Source organism: Micromesistius poutassou, assembly GCF_964030765.1.
Source record: "Micromesistius poutassou genome assembly, chromosome: 11".
In the NCBI taxonomy this organism is placed as follows: domain Eukaryota; kingdom Metazoa; phylum Chordata; class Actinopteri; order Gadiformes; family Gadidae; genus Micromesistius; species Micromesistius poutassou.
The window spans coordinates 5,983,878-6,003,956 of NC_140281.1; the positions used below are offsets into that span (position 1 = coordinate 5,983,878).

General features: G+C 45.4%; 1 protein-coding gene and 1 pseudogene across 2 annotated transcripts in view; one reads left to right on the plus strand and one right to left on the minus strand.

The window, feature by feature from the left end:
* The window catches only part of olfm3a (olfactomedin 3a), a gene marked incomplete at both ends in the record, with an annotated part of 23,167 nt that extends 9,216 nt beyond the window's left edge, over positions 1-13,951 (minus strand). The window contains one exon of the mRNA XM_084474922.1: positions 13,883-13,951. Coding sequence (XP_084331048.1) covers positions 13,883-13,951 — 69 coding nt within the window. The remainder of the gene's footprint in view (positions 1-13,882) is intronic.
* Positions 10,019-11,604, plus strand: LOC311355811 (P2X purinoceptor 7-like; annotated as a pseudogene). The gene is made up of 3 exons: positions 10,019-10,090; positions 10,236-10,601; positions 11,467-11,604. The product of its transcript is annotated as a P2X purinoceptor 7-like (transcript).
* Positions 13,952-20,079: the final 6,128 nt, after the last annotated feature.

Consider the following 20,079-nt stretch of genomic DNA (forward strand, 5'->3'; position numbering starts at 1 on the left):
AGACAGAGCAAAACCCGATAGCATGTTATGTGTGTTTAGTGTTTTCCCTGTGTGTGTGGGTGTGTGACACCAAACATATTCTCCTCCTTGTGCCTGGCGTACAACCGTCACCCCAGCAGACCCATGGTTTCAGTGTGTGTGTGGGGGGGGGGGGGGGGGGTGGTGATTTAGTGTGATAAACGGTGTGAGAGCAGTGTGTGAAGGCTGCTGTAGCCTTGGGGACGGCCCTCAGCCCTCCTCAGGGGGAGAGAACACTGTGAGTGATGCAGCCCTTCACCGGGGGAAGGGATTTCTCAATCGGCGAGTGCTCTGCGTGCACAGGGGGAAGGTAGCATCGTAACAATAGAGAGACAATTATTTTTCGGTGACAAAATGACACTTGACTTTCCATTTGTTCATTCGTTACATATATCCATCCATTCATCTGTCCATTCATTCAATCTTTTCTATTTATCTTTTTATTCTTTGAATGAGACGTCAGACTGCTGCCAGGCCACAGTCCAGGTCTACAGCAGGTCTACAGCAGGGCCACAGTCCAGGTCTACAGCAGGTCTACAGCAGGGCCACAGCCCAGGTCTACAGCAGGGCCACAGTCCAGGTCTACAGCAGGTCTACAACAGGTCTACAGCAGGGCCACAGTCCAGGTCTACAGCAGGTCTACAACAGGTCTACAGCAGGGCCACAGCCCAGGTCTACAGCAGGTCTACAGCAGGTCTACAGCAGGGCCACAGCCCAGGTCTACAGCAGGGCCACAGCCCAGGTCTACAGCAGGGCCACAGCCCAGGTCTACAGCAGGGCCACAGTCCAGGTGTACAGCAGAGCCACAGTCCAGGTCTACAGCAGGGCCACAGTCCAGGTCTACAGCAGGGCCAGAGTCCAGGTCTACAGCAGGGCCACAGTCCAGGTCTACAGCAGGTCTACAGCAGGGCCACAGTCCAGGTCTACAGCAGGTCAGCAGGTAAGAAAGTGTATTTGTTTTGTTTGCCGCTCCAATTATATTTGTTTGGGTTCCACAAAGCAGCACGTCAATTCTTGGTGTATGGAGACACATCAAAAAGTCAACAGACTTGTTGCTTTTAAATTGTTTTGTGGCTTTTAAATAGTTTGGTTGTAACATGATAAAGCAGTCAGATCATATCGGCCTGGAGGTGAGCCTTCTGGAGAACCATCCCTTTCAGTTGACCTGTTTGAAGCTATTCCTTTATACTGATTCCAAAAGGTCCCTTGGCTGGTAGTTATTTAATGTGCCTTGGGAACAGCCTTTGGCCGACTGCACCTACAGACGGGCCCCATGTCTCACTGCCTGCTCGGACACACAGCCTTGATTTCCAGTCCTCTTGTGATACTCTTGTTATCCAAAAGAGACTGGAAGATGACAAGTGGGACAAGCTGTGATTGGGCAGATGGCAGGGCCGGAGTGGGACCCATTTTCAGCCCGGGAGTTTCAGGCCCATACCGGCCCACTTTTTTCAGGGGTGGAATTTGAATTTGAATAAATTAACAGCACAAAACTCTTACTATCCCCTTTTATTGTATATTGGATCAACGTTTGGCAAATGAAAAATCCACCTCAAGGATCAGTTTATAAGAAAAAACTTACTTTAAACTATCAATTATATATAAAACATACAATGTTAATCCATTACATACACATCTTCCTCCAGTGCCCTTCTTTTTTTAAAATCTTGCCTTTTCGGCTTCTCCTGGCTTTTTCCTGCCCTCCACAATCAACGACCTTGTCGTGTCTGTTCTCTACTTCTCTTCTGTTACCGCTCAAGAAAAGACGCAACATGAAGGGGCTTATTTTAGATAATGACCGGCAACATTCTATACATTATCCCACTTATTACACGGTTACTTGCCAAAACAAAGAAAAAATGAATTCACACGGTGTGTCTTTTTACAATTAACATTTGTAATGTTGATCAGCAGAGAAATAGTCTGCCAAATACGTTGACGTCACTAAGCAACCAAATCCGCTGGGGTTGATAAGTTACCGGACTACTTGCGGAGTGATACGAAAGACGTGAAAAAAAACACATTCCTTGACAGCGGTCATTATATGCTTAGCAACGGTCATTATTGAAAAATAATTCACCACCGGAAGTCAGGCCCATGCAAGTGAATGGAGCATTCCACAGCATTGAGAAGAGCTGTGTAATAATCCACATTATTTATACTGCAATGCTGGGGCTGAAATGTCAGATGAATGAAGAGCGTCTACTTTAGGAGAAGATAAAATAATGGTCAAAGTAAAAAAAAAAATTCCCACCCAAGCAGCCCAAAATACATTTGAAAGTGGACCGGCCCAACGGCAAACCTCCTGAACGTCCCGATGGCCACCCCGGGCCTGGCGGATGGGTTTTTAAATGAGTTGAAAGGCGGGACAGGCTGCTTGATGGAAACATGGCTGGCTGCAACCACCACTCCGAATGAAAAACGGAAGTGAAGGAGCTAAACTGGTAAAAGGAAGACTTTAGATCTGCCATTGATTGGCATGGTTAGGACCACACACTGAAGCATTTGTCCTCTCTGTCCTTGGGAAGAGCTGACATTATTGTCTTCCTGAGACCAACAACATGGGGTGCAGTGAGTCAAGGATGCCTGTGAAGGTGACTAGTGCTGCTGAAAATGTACCTTGTTCCAAGTGAGCAACAAGTACCTGGGCTTTTGTGTCTTATAATAATCTTAGTGAAACAGATTGAAAAAGGAATTGCCTGCAATTAATTCCTTTTCTGCAATTAAAAATATTTTTGTTTGTTCTTTGCGATTATTGCTACAAAAAACAACACAAGATTTTATGTCAATAAATGTCTGTTCATTCGCACACTGTATTTTAATTACTGGTAACTCAAGTAATATAACAGCCAACTGACTTTGCAACATTGAAAAAAGAGAATATAGCCTGAAAAAAAGTTTCAGTCTGATCTGATAACATGATTTTGTGTTCTATTTTTCCTTCACCAACCACCATTTTCACCAACAGATTTCAAAGTTTAAAAACTTTCACCAGCACATTTGCAGCGTTTCAAATCTGACACTATTCTGGCAGTGTATTATTTTGTTTCCCAGTTTTAAAACCTTGTAAATAGAGTTCTGCAAACAGGTGTTCATACATTGAGAAAAACATTTTGAACGTGTAAGGTGTAAATTTTCACCATTAAATTGTATTTATTCAGAACTGAGTTTTCAGCACTGACTTTTCATAGATTTTGCCACAAGGGGGACAGTTTACACTTGCCCCCTTTTTCAATGTTACAAAAACTTTTTTACAAGGTGTTGAGTTTTCAAACACAGACTTACAGGCCTTTGAAACTATTTTCTTGTTGGTTTGAATTATGACAGGATTCTAATCCCATAGACTTCACACAGGCCACACAGTTTCGATTTCTGAAAAATTACACCTGCAATTATCACTTATGGCCATAGGTGTCGCCAAAGACAGCAACACAGAAATCTTACGAGATTACCATTTTGAAGAAATATAAATTTATTTATTTATTTATTTAAGGGTCGCAATTTATTTGAGATGAAAAGTTGTTTAGAGGGTTACATTGTAGTGATACGGATTGATCCTGGTCCAAATATTGACTTAAATGCACAGTTTTAAAAATGTAGGGTAAGATGTAAATATGGAGTCAAGTTGCAGTCTAGTCTATGGGTTAAACACTTGCTATTGCATGAGTTACCGGATATCTCCGGATATCATTACTTGGTCACCAAGTAACGTCAATCAAACATTATGCCTACATTTTGGCTATGGTTAGATTTGACCATGGAGGTGGACTAGCACACTAGCAGGGACTAGTGTTTTCCTTTCCTTTAAGTACACCACAAAATGAAGCAGATTTCCTATAAGACACTGGATGTTGTGTTTGGTTACTAAGTGCACACTGGAGTGCAATGACATTGTAATCACAGAAAGTATTGATTACACTGTCTTGAAGTCCTCTAAGTACTCAGACTATCGCAGATCTAAGCTGGAAGAATCATTACACGTCCCTCCAAACATCTACTTTTCTTGGAAATGCGTGGTATCAGGGGGATGTATTGTGATTTCACTCATTTATTTTAAACAAACCCCAGCCCGGTCAGTGAACAATATTTCATTGTGAACACCTTCACAATGAAATATTGTGAGCTTCTTGAGTAGAAATTAGCGCTGGGTTCATTATTTTCTTGTATTCTATTTATTTATCTATATCTATTATTCAATTTATTTTGTGGTTTTGTGAACATCCCAATCAACCAACAATTAATGATATGGAAATAAGGTCTCATTTAATTGAGTGGTCTCCCAAAAAGTTTTAGATTTCTTGATTGTGTGTGTGTGTGTGTGTGTGTGTGTGTGTGTGTGTGTGTGTGTGTGTGTCTGTGTGTCTGTGTGTTTGGTCTGTGTACCACCATGTTTATTAAGCTCAAACTGTCCCCACTAGAAAAGCACATTGGAGCACACACCTCAGCATGTACCCCCTCAAAGATGCTACTACTTCAGCCAAGTACCCTTTTGACCAGAGTTTAATAACCACATAAATCTTTGGGTGATCTGCAGTCCCACACATTACTCAAGAAAAAGACAAACTTTTGTAGGTAAGGTGGCTTATCTACATGACCCTGAGCTGTTGGAGCTTTGTGCAGATAAATCCCATCCCATCATAACATTCATATAAATTCAATGTATTCTTCCTGACACTAACGATTATGGTGTTCCTGTTCTAAGCAGTCTCTTTCTTTGCAGATTCTCCTCCTCTCTCCTTGTCTTCAGAAATGTTCCCAGTACCCCCTGCAGTCCTTTTGAAACCAGTTTAGTTCTGCTCTAATCACAGCAGACAGATCCCAGGGTGACTAGGTGGGGTCACGGAGGGAAACAGACATACCGAGTCAACAAGAACAGAAGTAACCCTGCTCGCCCCCAATAGGCTGCAGCAACACACAACCTGACAGCCAACATAATGGGCTGGGTGGTTAAGTGTGAGGGGGTGAGGAATAGATTAAAAGAGTGAGACGGCGAGAGGGAGATAAAAGAGAGAGAGAGAGCTGACTTGTCTCTTAAGATGTTACAATGCCCGGGAAGGTAATCTTTTTTTAGAGAGAATACTTTCCTGGATGCCCGCTGCCTCCCCATCACTTGCCTCGCTGGAGAGACAGAGGAAACTGAAGAGATAATGGTGGGACCTCTCCCCATCACGGCTGGCCCACACGTCCTCTGGTTACAGGGGCTGCATAACATTATTAACTGGGCCCTGTCTTGATGATGATGACATACTTTTTGAAATCTCCATGCTGAAATTGATGCTCTGAATTGAACCCATCCTAGCTAGCAGTTAGCAGTTGGCTGTCTGCCTCACAGGACAGCACCAAGGAACCAACACAAGGTGTACTGCTCATGCCCTTGGTATGGGCAGTGCAGGAGTGTGTTAACCTGCATGTTGTTGGGGTGTTGGAGGAATCTGGAGCACCGGGAGGAAAGCCAAGGTGTGTTCTGCCTGTCAACACGGGGAGAATATGTAAACTGATAATGGAAATGCCTTCCCTCCTCGGGACTCGAACACAGGACCTTCTGGCTGTGAGGCAGCAGTGGGACCTATTGTGCCACCTTGCCACTATGCTCTCCCCTCCACTACTGCTCTTACAGCAGGTGTGCTGTATTTGTGTGAGTGTGTGCTTGTGTGTGAGTGTTGGGATATGCAGTAACGTGTCAAAGGCCGTCTGCTGTGAAGATAAATCTCAAAGCAGGGATTAGGCGAGGCTACGTTCTCATTGTGTGAGGATGTTGTGCGGTCATCTCGCCCACAGAGGAATGGGATTGTTTTAAGGAGTGTTACTGAATGTGGAGAGTGAAACACTTCTTCCTTTATTAAACAGCCACATTCAAAGGAGGCACACAGGTGTGTGTATGTGTATGTGTCTGTGTCTGTGCCTGTGTGTGCACGTGTGCCTGTGTGTGCAAGTGCATGTGTTTGTGTGTGTCTGTGTGTGTGTTGTCGTGTGTGCGTGTGTCTGTGTGTGCGCGTGTGCCTGTGTGTGCTGTGCATGTGCGTGTCCACGTGTGTGTTTGTGTCTGTGTGAGTGTGGGTGTGTGTGTGTGCCTGTGTGTGCGTGTGCCTGTGTGTGCGTGTGCGCGTGCACGTGTGTGTGTGTGTGTGTGTGTGCATGTTGGTGTGTGTGCGTGTGCACGTGCGTGTGTGTGTGTTTCCCGACCGGGGCACAGTCTTGCGTCAGTCGTCAGCGGTGTGAAAGGACAATAATGAGCTCGTCTACCACACATTATCTGTGTGGCAGCAGTCGGCAGGGAGCTCAGGGTCACCATGTGAGCAGAACACTCATTCATTATCCCACTGACTTAATGTTACCCTGGCAAACATCACGCAGGGAAATGGGTGGCGACCGTCAGCCCAGATACACACATCATCATCAACCTTCGGGATGAGACACAACCAGAAACACCACTCGTAACAACGGCTGCAATGAGGGCTGAGGGGAGAACATTAATTATGCTCTGAATATGATGATCTATGAGATGTCTTTGAAAAAATGTATTATCTCTCATCATGTAAATCATTGTGTTGTGACGACCCCCCCCCCCCCCCCTCCCCCAGCCCTGGGAGTCTCAGGGTAACAATTTAGCAAATGTAATGGATGGGAGTGGTTGACCGTTCAACTCAATGCATTGTCATGCATTGTCATTCATACAACTTCAGTCATTACACTTCAGCTGACACAAGGCAGATCCACACACACACACACACACACACACACACACACACACACACACACACACACAGCGTAACTTAGCCTGCGTCTTTTTGTGGATACAACAAAAGATAGGACTATTTAATCCCATATCCATTGCCTGTGGGTGGATGAACAACACTGCTTCCAAATGATAAAGGCTATCCAAGTGCCGCAGAAAAGATTTTTAACTCGCTTCACCCTCCCAGCTCCTCCCCTCCCTCCCAGCACCCCCCCCCCACAGCCCCTCCCCCCCTCACAGCCCCTCCCCTCCCCATAGGTGATAGACGTCTGCCACCGGGACTAACTGAGTAGTTCCCCCAGGACAGTAATTACAGTAATCATTACACAGGGAACAGAATATACCCCCCCAGTAGTTTTAACACAGCTACTTGACTATTAATTATTGAGGAGATAAAAAAACCTGTTTTTGCTCTGTTCACTGTGCCAGCATTAACTGACATTAACATTAACTGAAGCATTAAGCACAGCTTTAACACAAAGATGGCTACTCTGTGGCTCTGCTGGACCTCCAGCTGTCCCCTCCATGGAGACAAAACACACACCTCTGGTGTTTAATCCAGGTTCCATGTAGCCTTATGTACGTTGTTTGCTTTATGCCTTTATAGTACAAAGCAGTAGTTTAAAACTACTGCTAAGAACTTTTAAATCTCTACATGGCCTTAGATATGAGAGGAATTATCCTGCCGGAACAGGAAATGATGGATAGCTGCTGAGTTATGGACCGAAATTTCAAAAACATTAATTCCAGTTGGAATTTGAAATAGGTTCAACCATTTCACCCACCACTAACAGGTCTACACAGAATATACTTATTATTATTATTTTTTTTTTTTTACAGTATTCTGTTCTGAGCTGCAATAACATCAGTTCATATGGATGGCTCAAATGACTGGCAGGTGACACCAGCCTCCCCATTTGATTAGAATGTATTGACAGTGATCACTGAGGACACCACCAGAACTGCTGGTGCAACCCATGGCCTTTGGTACGTTTATGTGATACTCATCACAACAAAATGTCAATAAATGTGTTTCTTTTTTCCCTTGTTTAGCTTGGTGGCTGACCCGCTTACATTTCTTAGGTTTGCCATATTGAGAAGCTCTCATAACAACAGAAAGCTATACAAATCTAAGGAATTTTAATTTGCTCTCGCTTCAAGTCTCAGATGAACTTAACAGACAGACATACACACCCATACAAAATAGTGAAGATGCACTGAAACACATATTGGATATCTGTCCAATAAAAGAGAAGAGAAGTATATTTCCCCCACTACAAATAATTTGGAGAAAAACCGAATAGAGAGAGAAAAACACAGTAATAGATACACACAGTTGGGATTGAGAGAGACACACACCGAGACAGAGAAATGCAAGAGAAAGCTTACAAGGAACCATCGGGCGGGGCATGATGCATGATCCCTCCTACATGCACACACATAATTCCACCACACACACACACTCCTCTCTCGCTCTCTCTCCCTCTCTCTCTCTCTCTCTCTCTCATATTCAGGACATCATAACAATTGCATGTCCGAGCACTGTGTACAACCATGTTCCAGGTTAGTGTCTATATTTCAACAGGAAACCCAAGAGTGGGATGCTTGGCCACTTGGCACTTGAAAGCCCAGAACTCCATGAGGAAGAACTCAAAGAGGGGGGAAGGCTCATAGGACCTGGGGCCTCATTTATAAAACCCTGTGTAAAACCCTCCCTAAAACATTGCGTATGCCCAAACCTCAGAATCTGCGTACGCACAAAAATATTCAGATCTATAAAACTGTGTGGCGCACACCTCTACGCACTCTTCTCGTTATTAATACCAACGTGTGTTGTTTGTGCTCGTGCACGAGCGTGCACAAGCGCCATGCTCCTCCCAAGATCGTCCCTTAAAAGGTCAATGCTAATTAATCAATGAATATTCCTAGTATATAAGGAGCCTTTGCTGACCTATCATTACACAGGAACACACGCATGCATTACACTCACTCGCGTCTCATACCCCTCGCTAAATTCTCGAGCAATTCCAAAGCTGCCATATTTTAGCCTGTTAGAATACAGAGGCCAACAGGAGCATTATTTATTGGCCTTGTGTACTATGTCCTATAGGCTAATTTAATGTAGGCCTACATATATATGTATCAGGAAAATTTATAAAACTTAAGTGATACAGTTGGTCTGGCCGAGGATTGTGATTTGAATGGGTTGTAATTAGGGATGCACCGAAATGAAAATTCTTGGCCGAAACCGAAAACCGAAAATGAGGAAACCAAGGCCGAAAACCGAAAACCGAAATAAATTATTATGCCAATTATTAGTAGGCCTACCATTGCATTTATAGCTATGACTGTGTACTAACCTCACTAAAATGAAGGCATTGCAATTCAAAGAATAAATCAATTACAATTATTAAAAGTATAAAAATATTTATTTAGCACTGAAAAAAACAACAACACCGTTTTCCGTTTTGCACTTTGCGGACGGTCCCTAAACTCGCGGATGATAGCCGACAGCTCATAGAAGCTGTCTCATAGCGAGCCGTCGCTAAAGACGGCTCGTTTGGATGAAAACAAGGTTGTAGCTGGTTCTCTAGAATACTATTATTTAGCTAGAGGTGTCATTTGTTTCACTGATTATCTATGGAACCTATAGATATATGGAAATATGCCCACACCGCAGACATGTTGGCGCAGAGGCGCTTATCCAGACGAGCGTGTGCTGGCCGCGGTTTATGTTTGCGTCATCACAATTTCCTGTTTCGGCCGTGTTGTTTCGGTGATAAGTGTTTCAGCCGAAAGCCGAAAATGCGCTTTTGGGCCATTTTCGGCCGAAAACTTTCGGTGGCCGAAATTTCGGTGCATCCCTAGTTGTAATGTGTTGAGCATAATATTGCCTTAATTCATATTTCATAATGGGTGCTTTTTATAAAATGAATAAAAAATTTAAAAAAATCCAAAGTCATAGTATGTGGTGCGCAATGTGCGTTGGGTATCGGGTGGTAGTGTGTTCTTCTTCTTTTGGCGTTATTGGCGGTTTGCAAACCGATATGGTGCATTACCGCCACCAACTTCCTGTTGTCGTCTCCGGAGATCACTGTTTGAAAAACTTTGCGGGACCTTTACTCCAGGGTGAAAGGATGCGTAGAACTGCACACTCTTTTCCGCAAGGAATTTTTCTATAAATCACGATGTTGGCGGTGAAAGATGCGTAGGCACATTTCATCCCTGTTTCCACAACATTTTCGTGCGCAGAGACCTTTATAAATGAGGGCCCTGGACTCTGACAGCCAGAAAAGCCTGAAAGAGCTCCAGAAGCGGCAGACAACAGAGACAAAGGTTTGTTTACAACTAATGTTTACAATTCCAATGTTTACTGTTTACAACCCAATAAGATATCAGATATACTTGATTTTACCCCAGAGATATGCACAATGAAAATAAAAAAGTTTTGATTTGAAAAATCCAAAAAAACTTCACTCTCTGTCTGGAGCCTGGCCAGAAGGACAAGTTATTGGGAAAAATCCTGAACAGGTCCCCAGGGGTGATGTTTGACGTACTGTCTTTGCTGGAGGTACCCCTGAACCCTGAACCAGATGGAGCTCTCCCTCACTGGTGCACTTGTCGGAATTGCAGGGAGATGGATTCCGACATCGAGAGGGTATGCTGCTGTCACCAGTCCCTGCAGCACTGCATAACTACCATGGTGTACATGCAGTATTACGTCTTGGACGAGGGGGTGTTGGGGTTGGCCTGGGCTGCATGGAACAATGTCTTTGCTCTTAATGAGAGCCAGAGCCAGGAGTGGAGCAGAGACAATTCAGGCACTCAGCATATTCATACTTTGCACGTGACGTCACGACTGGCTGGCGGGCAAGAACTCCAGCAACGAAACGTAACCTAATCAGGACGTCGCCAGTTTTACCACACAAACGGTCATTAGGTTCCTCTCAGTCCAAATACCGTCGTGATGGAAATATTAGTTAAACGGGAGCATTTGTGCCAGGCATACTGACAAATTAGACATATATTTTTGTACAGAATCTCCCTGCTTCTGAAATGCGCGAACATCTCCGCCCAGCGCTCATTCCACTGTGCAGATTAAATCGCGCAACATTTTGTAACAGCAACTGTGCGATCATCCCTGCCCTCACACATTGTTGAAATCATATGCTGGATGCTTTAATCTTTCTATGTGTATTTTAGTGAATGATCGGGCTATAATAAGACCACATTGGCTATGTAATCGCGGACAAAAGGGGACATTTCATAGTGGATGGTGGAATAGTAACATTCACCTTTGCTTTGATTATGAAGATATTCCTGTTTTTCACCTCCCATACGACAGCGTTGTTAACCCATCCGTAGGCCTTACATTTTTGTGCGGTATAGGTGACGGATTCTCAATGAGATAAATGTAAATATCTCCAAACTCCAAGTCTGGTAGTCTTTGCCAGCTTCAAAGCAATGAATACATCAGCGGGTGCTATGTATGAAACACAAGTTCCGAGTATGTTTGTCTTCTCTTCGTATCTAATTTTAACATTTTGTGAAATATGGTCTAAATAGTTGATTGATTGAAGTATCGGAAACCTGCAAGGCTGCAATTCCCCTGGTTGGCTGTTGTTCGTTGCCATTTTGCCTACGTTTGTTGCCCTCCAGGTATCCATGGTAGTCACGTGACCGCAAAGTATGAATTGACTATAGATAATTAGTGTTGTGGTAGCATGGCTACCTGGGTGTGGGAAGGAGAGTTGTCATAGCCAGCTGCTGTCACTGGAAGATTAGGGACACATTTCCTGACCCCAGGGCCCCCCTAAACGGGCTTCAGGGTGCGCCGCCTGGATGTGTAGATGTTTGTAAATAAACATTGTTGTATATAGTTTTAAAATGTTTTCCTTTTTTTATATAACAGATGTTTGCACCACCTTTCTTTCAGTTGTTATAATTCACACTTTTTGGTTAGAAAAATATTTATTTTGGATATTGAAAAAAATGCAAGTTACAGTGCTTCATGGTTTATTTTTTGCCTTACAGCTATTGTGTAGCATCTTCTTGAGGGTTCTCTGGATTAAGGTTTCCTCATGACACTTGCCCACACAAGTTCGGATATGGGCGGTGGCTGACTGTACCGGGACAAGCAGGCCGAGCCATCTTGGGTCATCAAGCCTCATAACGATCTTGCGAGGAAGGCCTGTTCCACTTCTTATCCTCGCGGGAGGATGGCCATCTGGATGTCAGAGATGTAGGAGTACAGTTAATGGAGGTTCACGTCTCCTTTAATGTAACAGTTCTGTTCCTGACGAATATGTTCCAACTAGCAGCTCTCGTGCAGGGTACTGCATTATATGGCCAGCTGGACATATCACATGATATAGGCTACACTCGGAGGTAGCCTAAAAATCGGAGGCATTCGAATGGCGATCTAGTGATCTAAATAAACAACTAGAACCTGGGTTCGGGGATTTAGCGTGTATCTGGGGGACGAGACAGACGAACAGCAAAACAACCATGGAAACAAACGTGTTTGGTAGTGAGTACGCAAGCAAGCTAGAAACATACAGGGCTCACAACAAAACGGTCGAGCAAACACATTTTTACAGAGACTATCAACATCAGAAAGCCACAAGACAAAGACAAACAAATATGACAAAGTTCAACCAAGGGTACTTACAATTTCAAGAGCAACACAACCAAGTCGGAATCCAATTTGCAGTCTTATTTTTCTTTCAGTTCACGCCATTCCTGAAAAGCTCGCCCAACGTTTACTCATGTCTGGCATCTCTGTCGGTCAGTCTCCCGTTTTCTCTTCTTCTGTTCCTCCAACATTGGGTTTCTCTGTCTCTTTTTAGTCGGCTGATCCATGATGAATGTAACAATCCCTTCGCTACTTGTGTTTATAACTAGCTGGTTCCATGTTTGTGGCTGTGTAGTGCCGTAAAGCAATTTGTTACATCGTGAGACCCGAGACTCCTGCGAGAGTTGGCGGCGGGTCGCCACCACAAACTCACATTTTCTTTTTCTCCGCCCAGATGCGCTAGGGGGAGTCGAACAGCCACCATCGACCCATAAAGTGTTATAGAACCATCACAATGACTCTTAACCTGAACAATTAAGGTAAATTAAAAAGTTGCATAGTTCATCTTTAAGGTGACCACACTCAATGAGCAGGAAAATAATTGTTATGCTTCACAAAGAGACAAACAGGACGTGTAGCATACATGGGCATGTCATTGAGAGACAGCCTAATAATTGTATAGGTTAGAATTTTCATTAATTTTGTGTTTTAACTAGTAAGGCCTTTTAGCGTTAACGTGACATAACATGCATTTGTATTCGCCTCTTGTTCCACCATTCTCCAATCAGTTCAGAGTGCATGCTTCATCCAATCGTAAAAAAAACAAAAAACTCAATGCATGCATCATGTAGATTGAGCTATTGCATGACGGAAAGTAAATGCATTACTTTCCTAAAGAAAAACAAATATTTGATTTATTTTCGAAGATGGCAACCACGATTGCGATAGCAGCTGTGAATTCACCTGTAGATGATCCCATAGCTACACCGTGTGTGTCCCTCTGATAGAGCCCACTGAGGTGATGAGCAGCGGTGGAGGACCGCTCCAGTGGGTCAGACCACCACACGGTATACTATTGATTACCTATTAATTTATCCTCATTCACCAGGGACCCTGGGCGAGGAAAAAGAGCCCCAATAATCAAACGGACCAGGGGGCAATGTGTTTTTATAACGAGGTGTGACGGGAGGTTTTCATCTGTTTGATCAGAAAAACTGAAGGTTTTATTTGTGTTTAAATATTAGTCTAAACGTGGCGCAGGTTTTTATCCCATTATACAAATAGATAGCCTATTGCCATGGAAGCAGGCCTTTGTCACTGTATTTGATGTAACTTCCTGCACTGTCCCCGGCAGACAAACAGTGTATCGTGCCCCAACAATGGTCAATAAACGATTGCATGGAGTGAGACGACTGATGCTATCAGAGAGAGAGGTAGTTATGGAGTGGGTCGCCAGGCAGTGTGCACTCCGTTTATGAATCGATAAACGGGATGCGAGGTGTGAGTGTCACTAAAGTCTAGTGCGTGGAAAAAGAAGACTCACAATCACTCACCATAGAGGGATATAATCCGAAGACCGTGAGCAAAAGCACGGGGTAAATAACGCTCAACAGGACCCGCATGCTGCCGGACCGTCCGCTTCACCCGCTGTGGTCGCCTCGTCTCTCGGTCCTCAGCACGGAGCTCTGTGGGACCCGGAGCTCCTAGTGCAGTGTGTGGGACCCGGGGTGCCGCGTCGTTCCGCCGCCGTGTCTCCAGGATCCGCCGCAGCCTGCATCCACTGATTCCACTCCTCTCATTACGGCTCCTGCGTGACAGGGGGACACCGAGTGTCAGGTTGAGATGCTCACAGACACTTCAGGTCGGGAGAAGATGTATTTAAAAAATATTATAATAAGTTGCGAGCGAGCAGGCATCAACAGAGGAGTGGAGGGGGAGCAATACCTGATACGCGTGGGCGCGCAGGAAGAATGTGTGTTAATGGCTGTTCATCCAACGAGAACATGACGTTTTCTGTTCAGCAACATGTCTTTTATTTAACACCTAACAGCGCATGCAAACACGTATTTACACACACACACACACACACACACACACACACACACACACACACACACGCCAAACACGCATGTTCGGGCATCACACACACACACACACACACACACACACACACACACACACACACACACACACACACACACACACACACACACACACACACACACACAGTATCATGTGAGAGATGAGGACAATTTATTAAGCCTCCCCTAAAGCTGCAAGAGATATTTTCAATATTTTCTGAGAAGATGAGGAGATCAATCTAATGTATCAAATATCACTATAGCATATTTAAACAAAGAAACAATACCACAGACCCATTAGTTAATTATTTTATTGTTACTCAAATAGCCAATTTCTATTTAATTGCACTCTCATGCAATTACTATTGAGCTATGAGGGACTTATTACATTTACAGATTTCTAGATTTCTAGGTTTAATCTGAACATCAGATAAAGCACAACCATGCAGAACCCTAATTACAGAAACTTGTCTTTTCTTTTTTGGTAAATATCTAGTCTAGTCTAGTGTTGCTTCCATGGCAACCCCACAATCTATGCTTTAGATGGCCAGAGATTGTTGTATTTTGATGTGATTTGTTGGATGATCTCTGCTACTTTCACGTTCTCAGTCAATTATTATTGAAAATTCAGTGAATAAGGATTTCCCTTTTGCTACTACCAATAGGATTTATTCCTTTCAGTGGTTTATAAAAATATGGAAAGTGATTGTGTCAACATCACATCACGTACAATGGTTCAGGGGTAGCCAGGGACCAAATAAAATGCTTCTTTGGCTCTGGCTCTCTTGCTGTGTGGTTCTGAGGAGTCAGCCCATGGCCATCCTGGGACGCAGAGTGGTTGGTGTCAGATCTTCTTCTTGATGTGACATTCCTGTTGCTGCTTATTGAAAGTGTATTGAGGGGGCATGAGAGATGGCAGCCTCACAATTAACAGGACCTGAAAGAGGTGGGGTCAGGTGGTTTGGTTCTCCTTTAGAGGCGGGGTCAGGGGTTTGGTTCTCCTTTAGAGGCGGGGTCAGGGGGTTTGGTTCTCCTTTAGAGGCGGGGTCAGGGGGTTAAGTCTCCTTTAGAGGCGGGGTCAGGGGTTTGGTTCTCCTTTAGAGGCGGGGTCAGGGGGTTTGGTTCTCCTTTAGAGGCGGGGTCAGGGGTTTGGTTCTCCTTTAGAGGCGGGGTCAGGGGGGTTAAGTCTCCTTTAGAGGCGGGGTCAGGGGGGTTAAGTCTCCTTTAGAGGCGGGGTCAGGGGTTTGGTTCTCCTTTAGAGGCGGGGTCAGGGGTTTGGTTCTCCTTTAGAGGCGGGGTCAGGGGGTTTGGTTCTCCTTTAGAGGCGGGGTCAGGGGGGTTAAGTCTCCTTTAGAGGCGGGGTCAGGGGGTTAAGTCTCCTTTAGAGGCAGGGTCAGGGGTTTGGTTCTCCTTTAGAGGCGGGGTCAGGGGTTTGGTTCTCCTTTAGAGGCGGGGTCAGGGGGTTTGGTTCTCCTTTAGAGGCGGGGTCAGGGGTTTGGTTCTCCTTTAGAGGCGGGGTCAGGGGTTTGGTTCTCCTTTAGAGGCGGGGTCAGGGGTTTGGTTCTCCTTTAGAGGCGGGGTCAGGGGTTTGGTTCTCCTTTAGAGGCGGGGTCAGGGGGTTTGGTTCTCCTTTAGAGGCGGGGTCAGGGGTTTGGTTCTCCTTTAGAGGCGGGGTCAGGGGGTTTGGTTCTCCTTTAGAGGCGGGGTCAGGGGGTTTGGTTCTCCTTTAGAGGCGGGGTCAGGGGTTTGGTTCTCCTTTAGAGGTGGGGTCAGGGGGTTTGGTTCTCCTTTAGAGGCGGGGTCAGGGGGTTAAGTCTCCTTTAGAGGCGGGGTCAGGGGGTTTGGTTCTCCTTTAGAGGCGGGGTCAGGTGGTTTGGTTCTCCTTTATTTCATGATCATAATACTTAAAGACCGGGTAAACCAAATTCAGTATTTTTCTTCTTATCATATTAATTAGGCCTTAAATGTGTCCCTCAAAACATGTAAAAAATATTTTTCCCATTCATCATTTCCTTGAGGAGCTAGGCCTCAGAGAATGTTCTGTGTGCAGGTTTAAAATGGGCGGGTCTACATCGATGACCGCGTTACGTAAAGCGGTCATACTCACATAAACCCGCCCCCTGCTGTCCATTTTCAGCTTTGAGATTGGGAGGGGCTGGACCTCTCCGGTGATGGGCGTGGTTTCCTGGCCTGCAGCGCACACGCCCCCACCGTCCTGAGCCTGGGGTTACTGCTCATTTTTCATCAACTTTGAAGCATAATTTTATATACTTCGCGATTTTTTTAGTCCTTCAAATTTGGCAGGGTGGTTAATAATATATTTTCCTGTGGTATTATAAACTCAAAACCCATAATTATTCTTGGTTTACCCGGTCTTTAAGAATATATAGTTTGTTTCCGTCAACCTCCATCGCTCGATTCAACAATACATTTTGGCACTTTTTATGACTACCGGATCAGACCGCAACAAAAGCCTTGGACTTTCCTATCGCCAACATGCCTCTGTACTCAGACAGTGGCTTCATTTGAAACGAGGCTAGCAGCATTAGAAAAATGCAAAGGACTCCTCCAGGATACAGTGCCGATGGGTGAGTTTGCTGAGCTAGTTCAGACAAATACACAACAAGATGATCAAAGCTACACTGTATCCTTCCCGAAGCTGGACAAGAGAGAGACAGTTCCAGCTGCCTCTCACTGGCACGGAGTCTGAGCTAAGCTCAAACAACATACCAAAGTGAATCAACAAATTCACTCGACGCCAAATGCTAAGCTTCCCAAAGCTAAAGTAGCATGTATCGGCCAGATTAGCCAATCGCTGAAGTTCACCCTGCCGCTGAAGAACCGGTTCCTGCCACTTCAAGAGTCCATGGACGTGCCTGCCACGCATACACCCCTGAGCCACAAGATGCGTCCAGACGGACGGTGCGGACAGAGACCGACCATGACCCTGTCCCCAGAGAGGCCAGCTGCGCATGCATCTGCCACCCGTGCACCCCTGAGCCCCGAGATGCGTCCCGACGGACGGTGGGGACAGAGACGGAACAAGAACCAGTCGCCACAGTCTGCCACCGCCACCTCAAGCCAACAAGGGCCCATCCCACAGAAAGCAGATGAACCTGACACTCTGATTGTAGGAGACTCAACCATAAAGGATATAACCGGTAAGAAGATCAAAACATGCTACTTCCCAGATGTGACGGTTAGTGATGGCAACCAGAAACTAGCCACAATTATATTGGAAAACCCCAAAATCTCACAGGTTATTGTGCATGCAGGACTTAAAGGTCCCATGGCATGAAATGTTCACTTTATGAGGTTTTCTAACATTAATATGAGTACCCCTAGCCTGCCTATGCTCCTCCAGTAGCTAAAAATTGCGTGTAAAACGAGCAGTAGGTATCTTGCTCCGCCTTAAAGCTCAAACGTGTCGATTGGGGATCTGGCCCCATATGTTGTCATATGGGGCCAGGTTACCTCCCCTTTCTCTGCTTGGCCCGCCCAGAGAATTTGGCTCGCCAATGAGACAATGAGCTAGAACCGTGCGAGTGCAGTGTGTGAATACACACACTGTAACGCAAGTGTTCTTTGTTATTTGGATAACCGTTCTGCTGTTGGTGTTATGGCGCATAACACGCAACACAATAACGCAAGCTTGCGTAAAGCTCCCATTTGGTGAAAAGACTAGACTGCGTCGGGTTCTCTGAGGTCTCTGGTATTTCCACAACGAGACTCGTAGTGGAGGTTATCTCAGCCATGGTTGAGAAGGAATTGGGAACCGCGACATGGAGGAGAAAGGGATTGTTGTCCGGGATTGTCCGCCAGAGCCCCGCTGCGCACTGAACGCTGCCTGTTGCCCGGGGTTGTCTCCCGAGATGGGGCTCCGGCGGGCAGCGGGCTCTGTTGGGCAGCGGGGCTCTGGCGGGCAGCGGGGCTCCGGCGGGCAGCGGGGCTCCGGCGGGAGACAACCCCGGGCAACAATCCCATTCTCCTCCATTTCGTGGTTCAGTCTGTACTTAATATTGACGTGGAAGAACCAGAGGCGTCTGAGAACCCGACGTAGTCGTTTGAGATTCATAATATCATCCAGAGGCGCAAACAGCTTTTGACCATGAAAATATATATTATATTATATAGATATTTATATATCATATGATATTATTTAGATATAGAGCTCCAGGACTCAAGCTGCTCAGGGCCACACCCCCTCCCTTCACCTTGACCCGCCTCTAAAAACGGCACGTTTGTGGAGAGCTCATTTTGGGACTGGCTCGTAGTGGCCGTAATTCTGCACCAAGGCTGAATTTCTTGAACGTCTTCAAATACTGTATTAGGGGCCAACTAACACCTATATATAAGCATCCATAAAGTAGCATGCCATGGGATCTTTAATGATATTCGAAGAGAACAGTCAGAACTTCTGAAGAGGGATTTCACTGAACTATTGGACATACTGGACAAATTACACATTAGGTTCATTCATCAGTGGACCCATACCAGCAGTTGACAGGGGAATAAACAGATTCAGTTGTCTACTTGCACTCAATACATGGCTTTCCAGAGTCTGCAATGAAAGAGGAAGGGGCTTTATTGACAATTTCAACTTGTTCTGGGGGCGCAAATACCTTTTCAGAGCAGATGGCCTACACGAAAACAGGTTAGGCTCAAAACTGTTATGGGACAATCTTCTCTTCTCGCTTTCCCACAAATCTACCCTGCCACAGTCTGACACACAGGCCACAGTCAGAGCACAGGTTGAGAAGAAGCAAGACTACAGCCTCCCCCACACATCTACTGTGCCACTATCTGACACACAGATAGCAGACAGACCACAGACCTTGAAGAGAGACAACAGGCTTGGCTACTTCAACTCCGTCTTCCCAAGGAACTGTAAGCTCAATAAAATAAACAATCTTCTCTGAGTCTGACCACAATAGCATATCTGGTCTTAGCCGAGTGCTAACGATGTGTGGAGGCACAACAACCTGCTGAATAAGGTCTGCCTTCAATTCCCAGGCTCCTCCATTACTTAGCTGCTCGACTCTATGCCTGCCTCTAAATGGTCTGATCCTGCTAGCCTCCATGCTCCATAGATCTCTCCACTTTATCTTCTTCTTCTCCACTCCCTCCCAGTTCACCCACTGCCCTTGTTTAGCCTGCGACACTGCCTTAGTACATCTTACAATCTCCTCCTCTATGTATTTCCTCCACTACCATTTTCCTCCTTTCTCCTGCAGAAGCCTTACCCCATGAGAGTTTACCTACGTCCCTCCCTAAGCCCCCCCGCCCATGCTGAACATGGCCCATAATATCCCTATGCCTAAGTGCCGATTGAGCTTGCTGGACCGCTTGTTTTGGTTTCCATTTCCTCCCTGCTTTAACTGTGGGTGCAACCCTCCTCACCACTGGGTCCTTGGACTGAGAAGGGGTCATTTCCAGTCTAACCTTAGCACATTTTAATTCTTCTGTCAGATTAGATATGGGCAACTCTACAATGCCCTTCCCATACAAGGCTACGCTGCTTAGGCAGCGTGGGACTCTGAGCCACTTTCTGACAAAAGAGTTGATCATTTTTTCCATCCTTTCTACCTTTGACAGAGGAACTTCATACACTGTCAATGGCCACATTAGCCGGGGCAATAGACCAAACTGCAGACACCACAACTTAAACT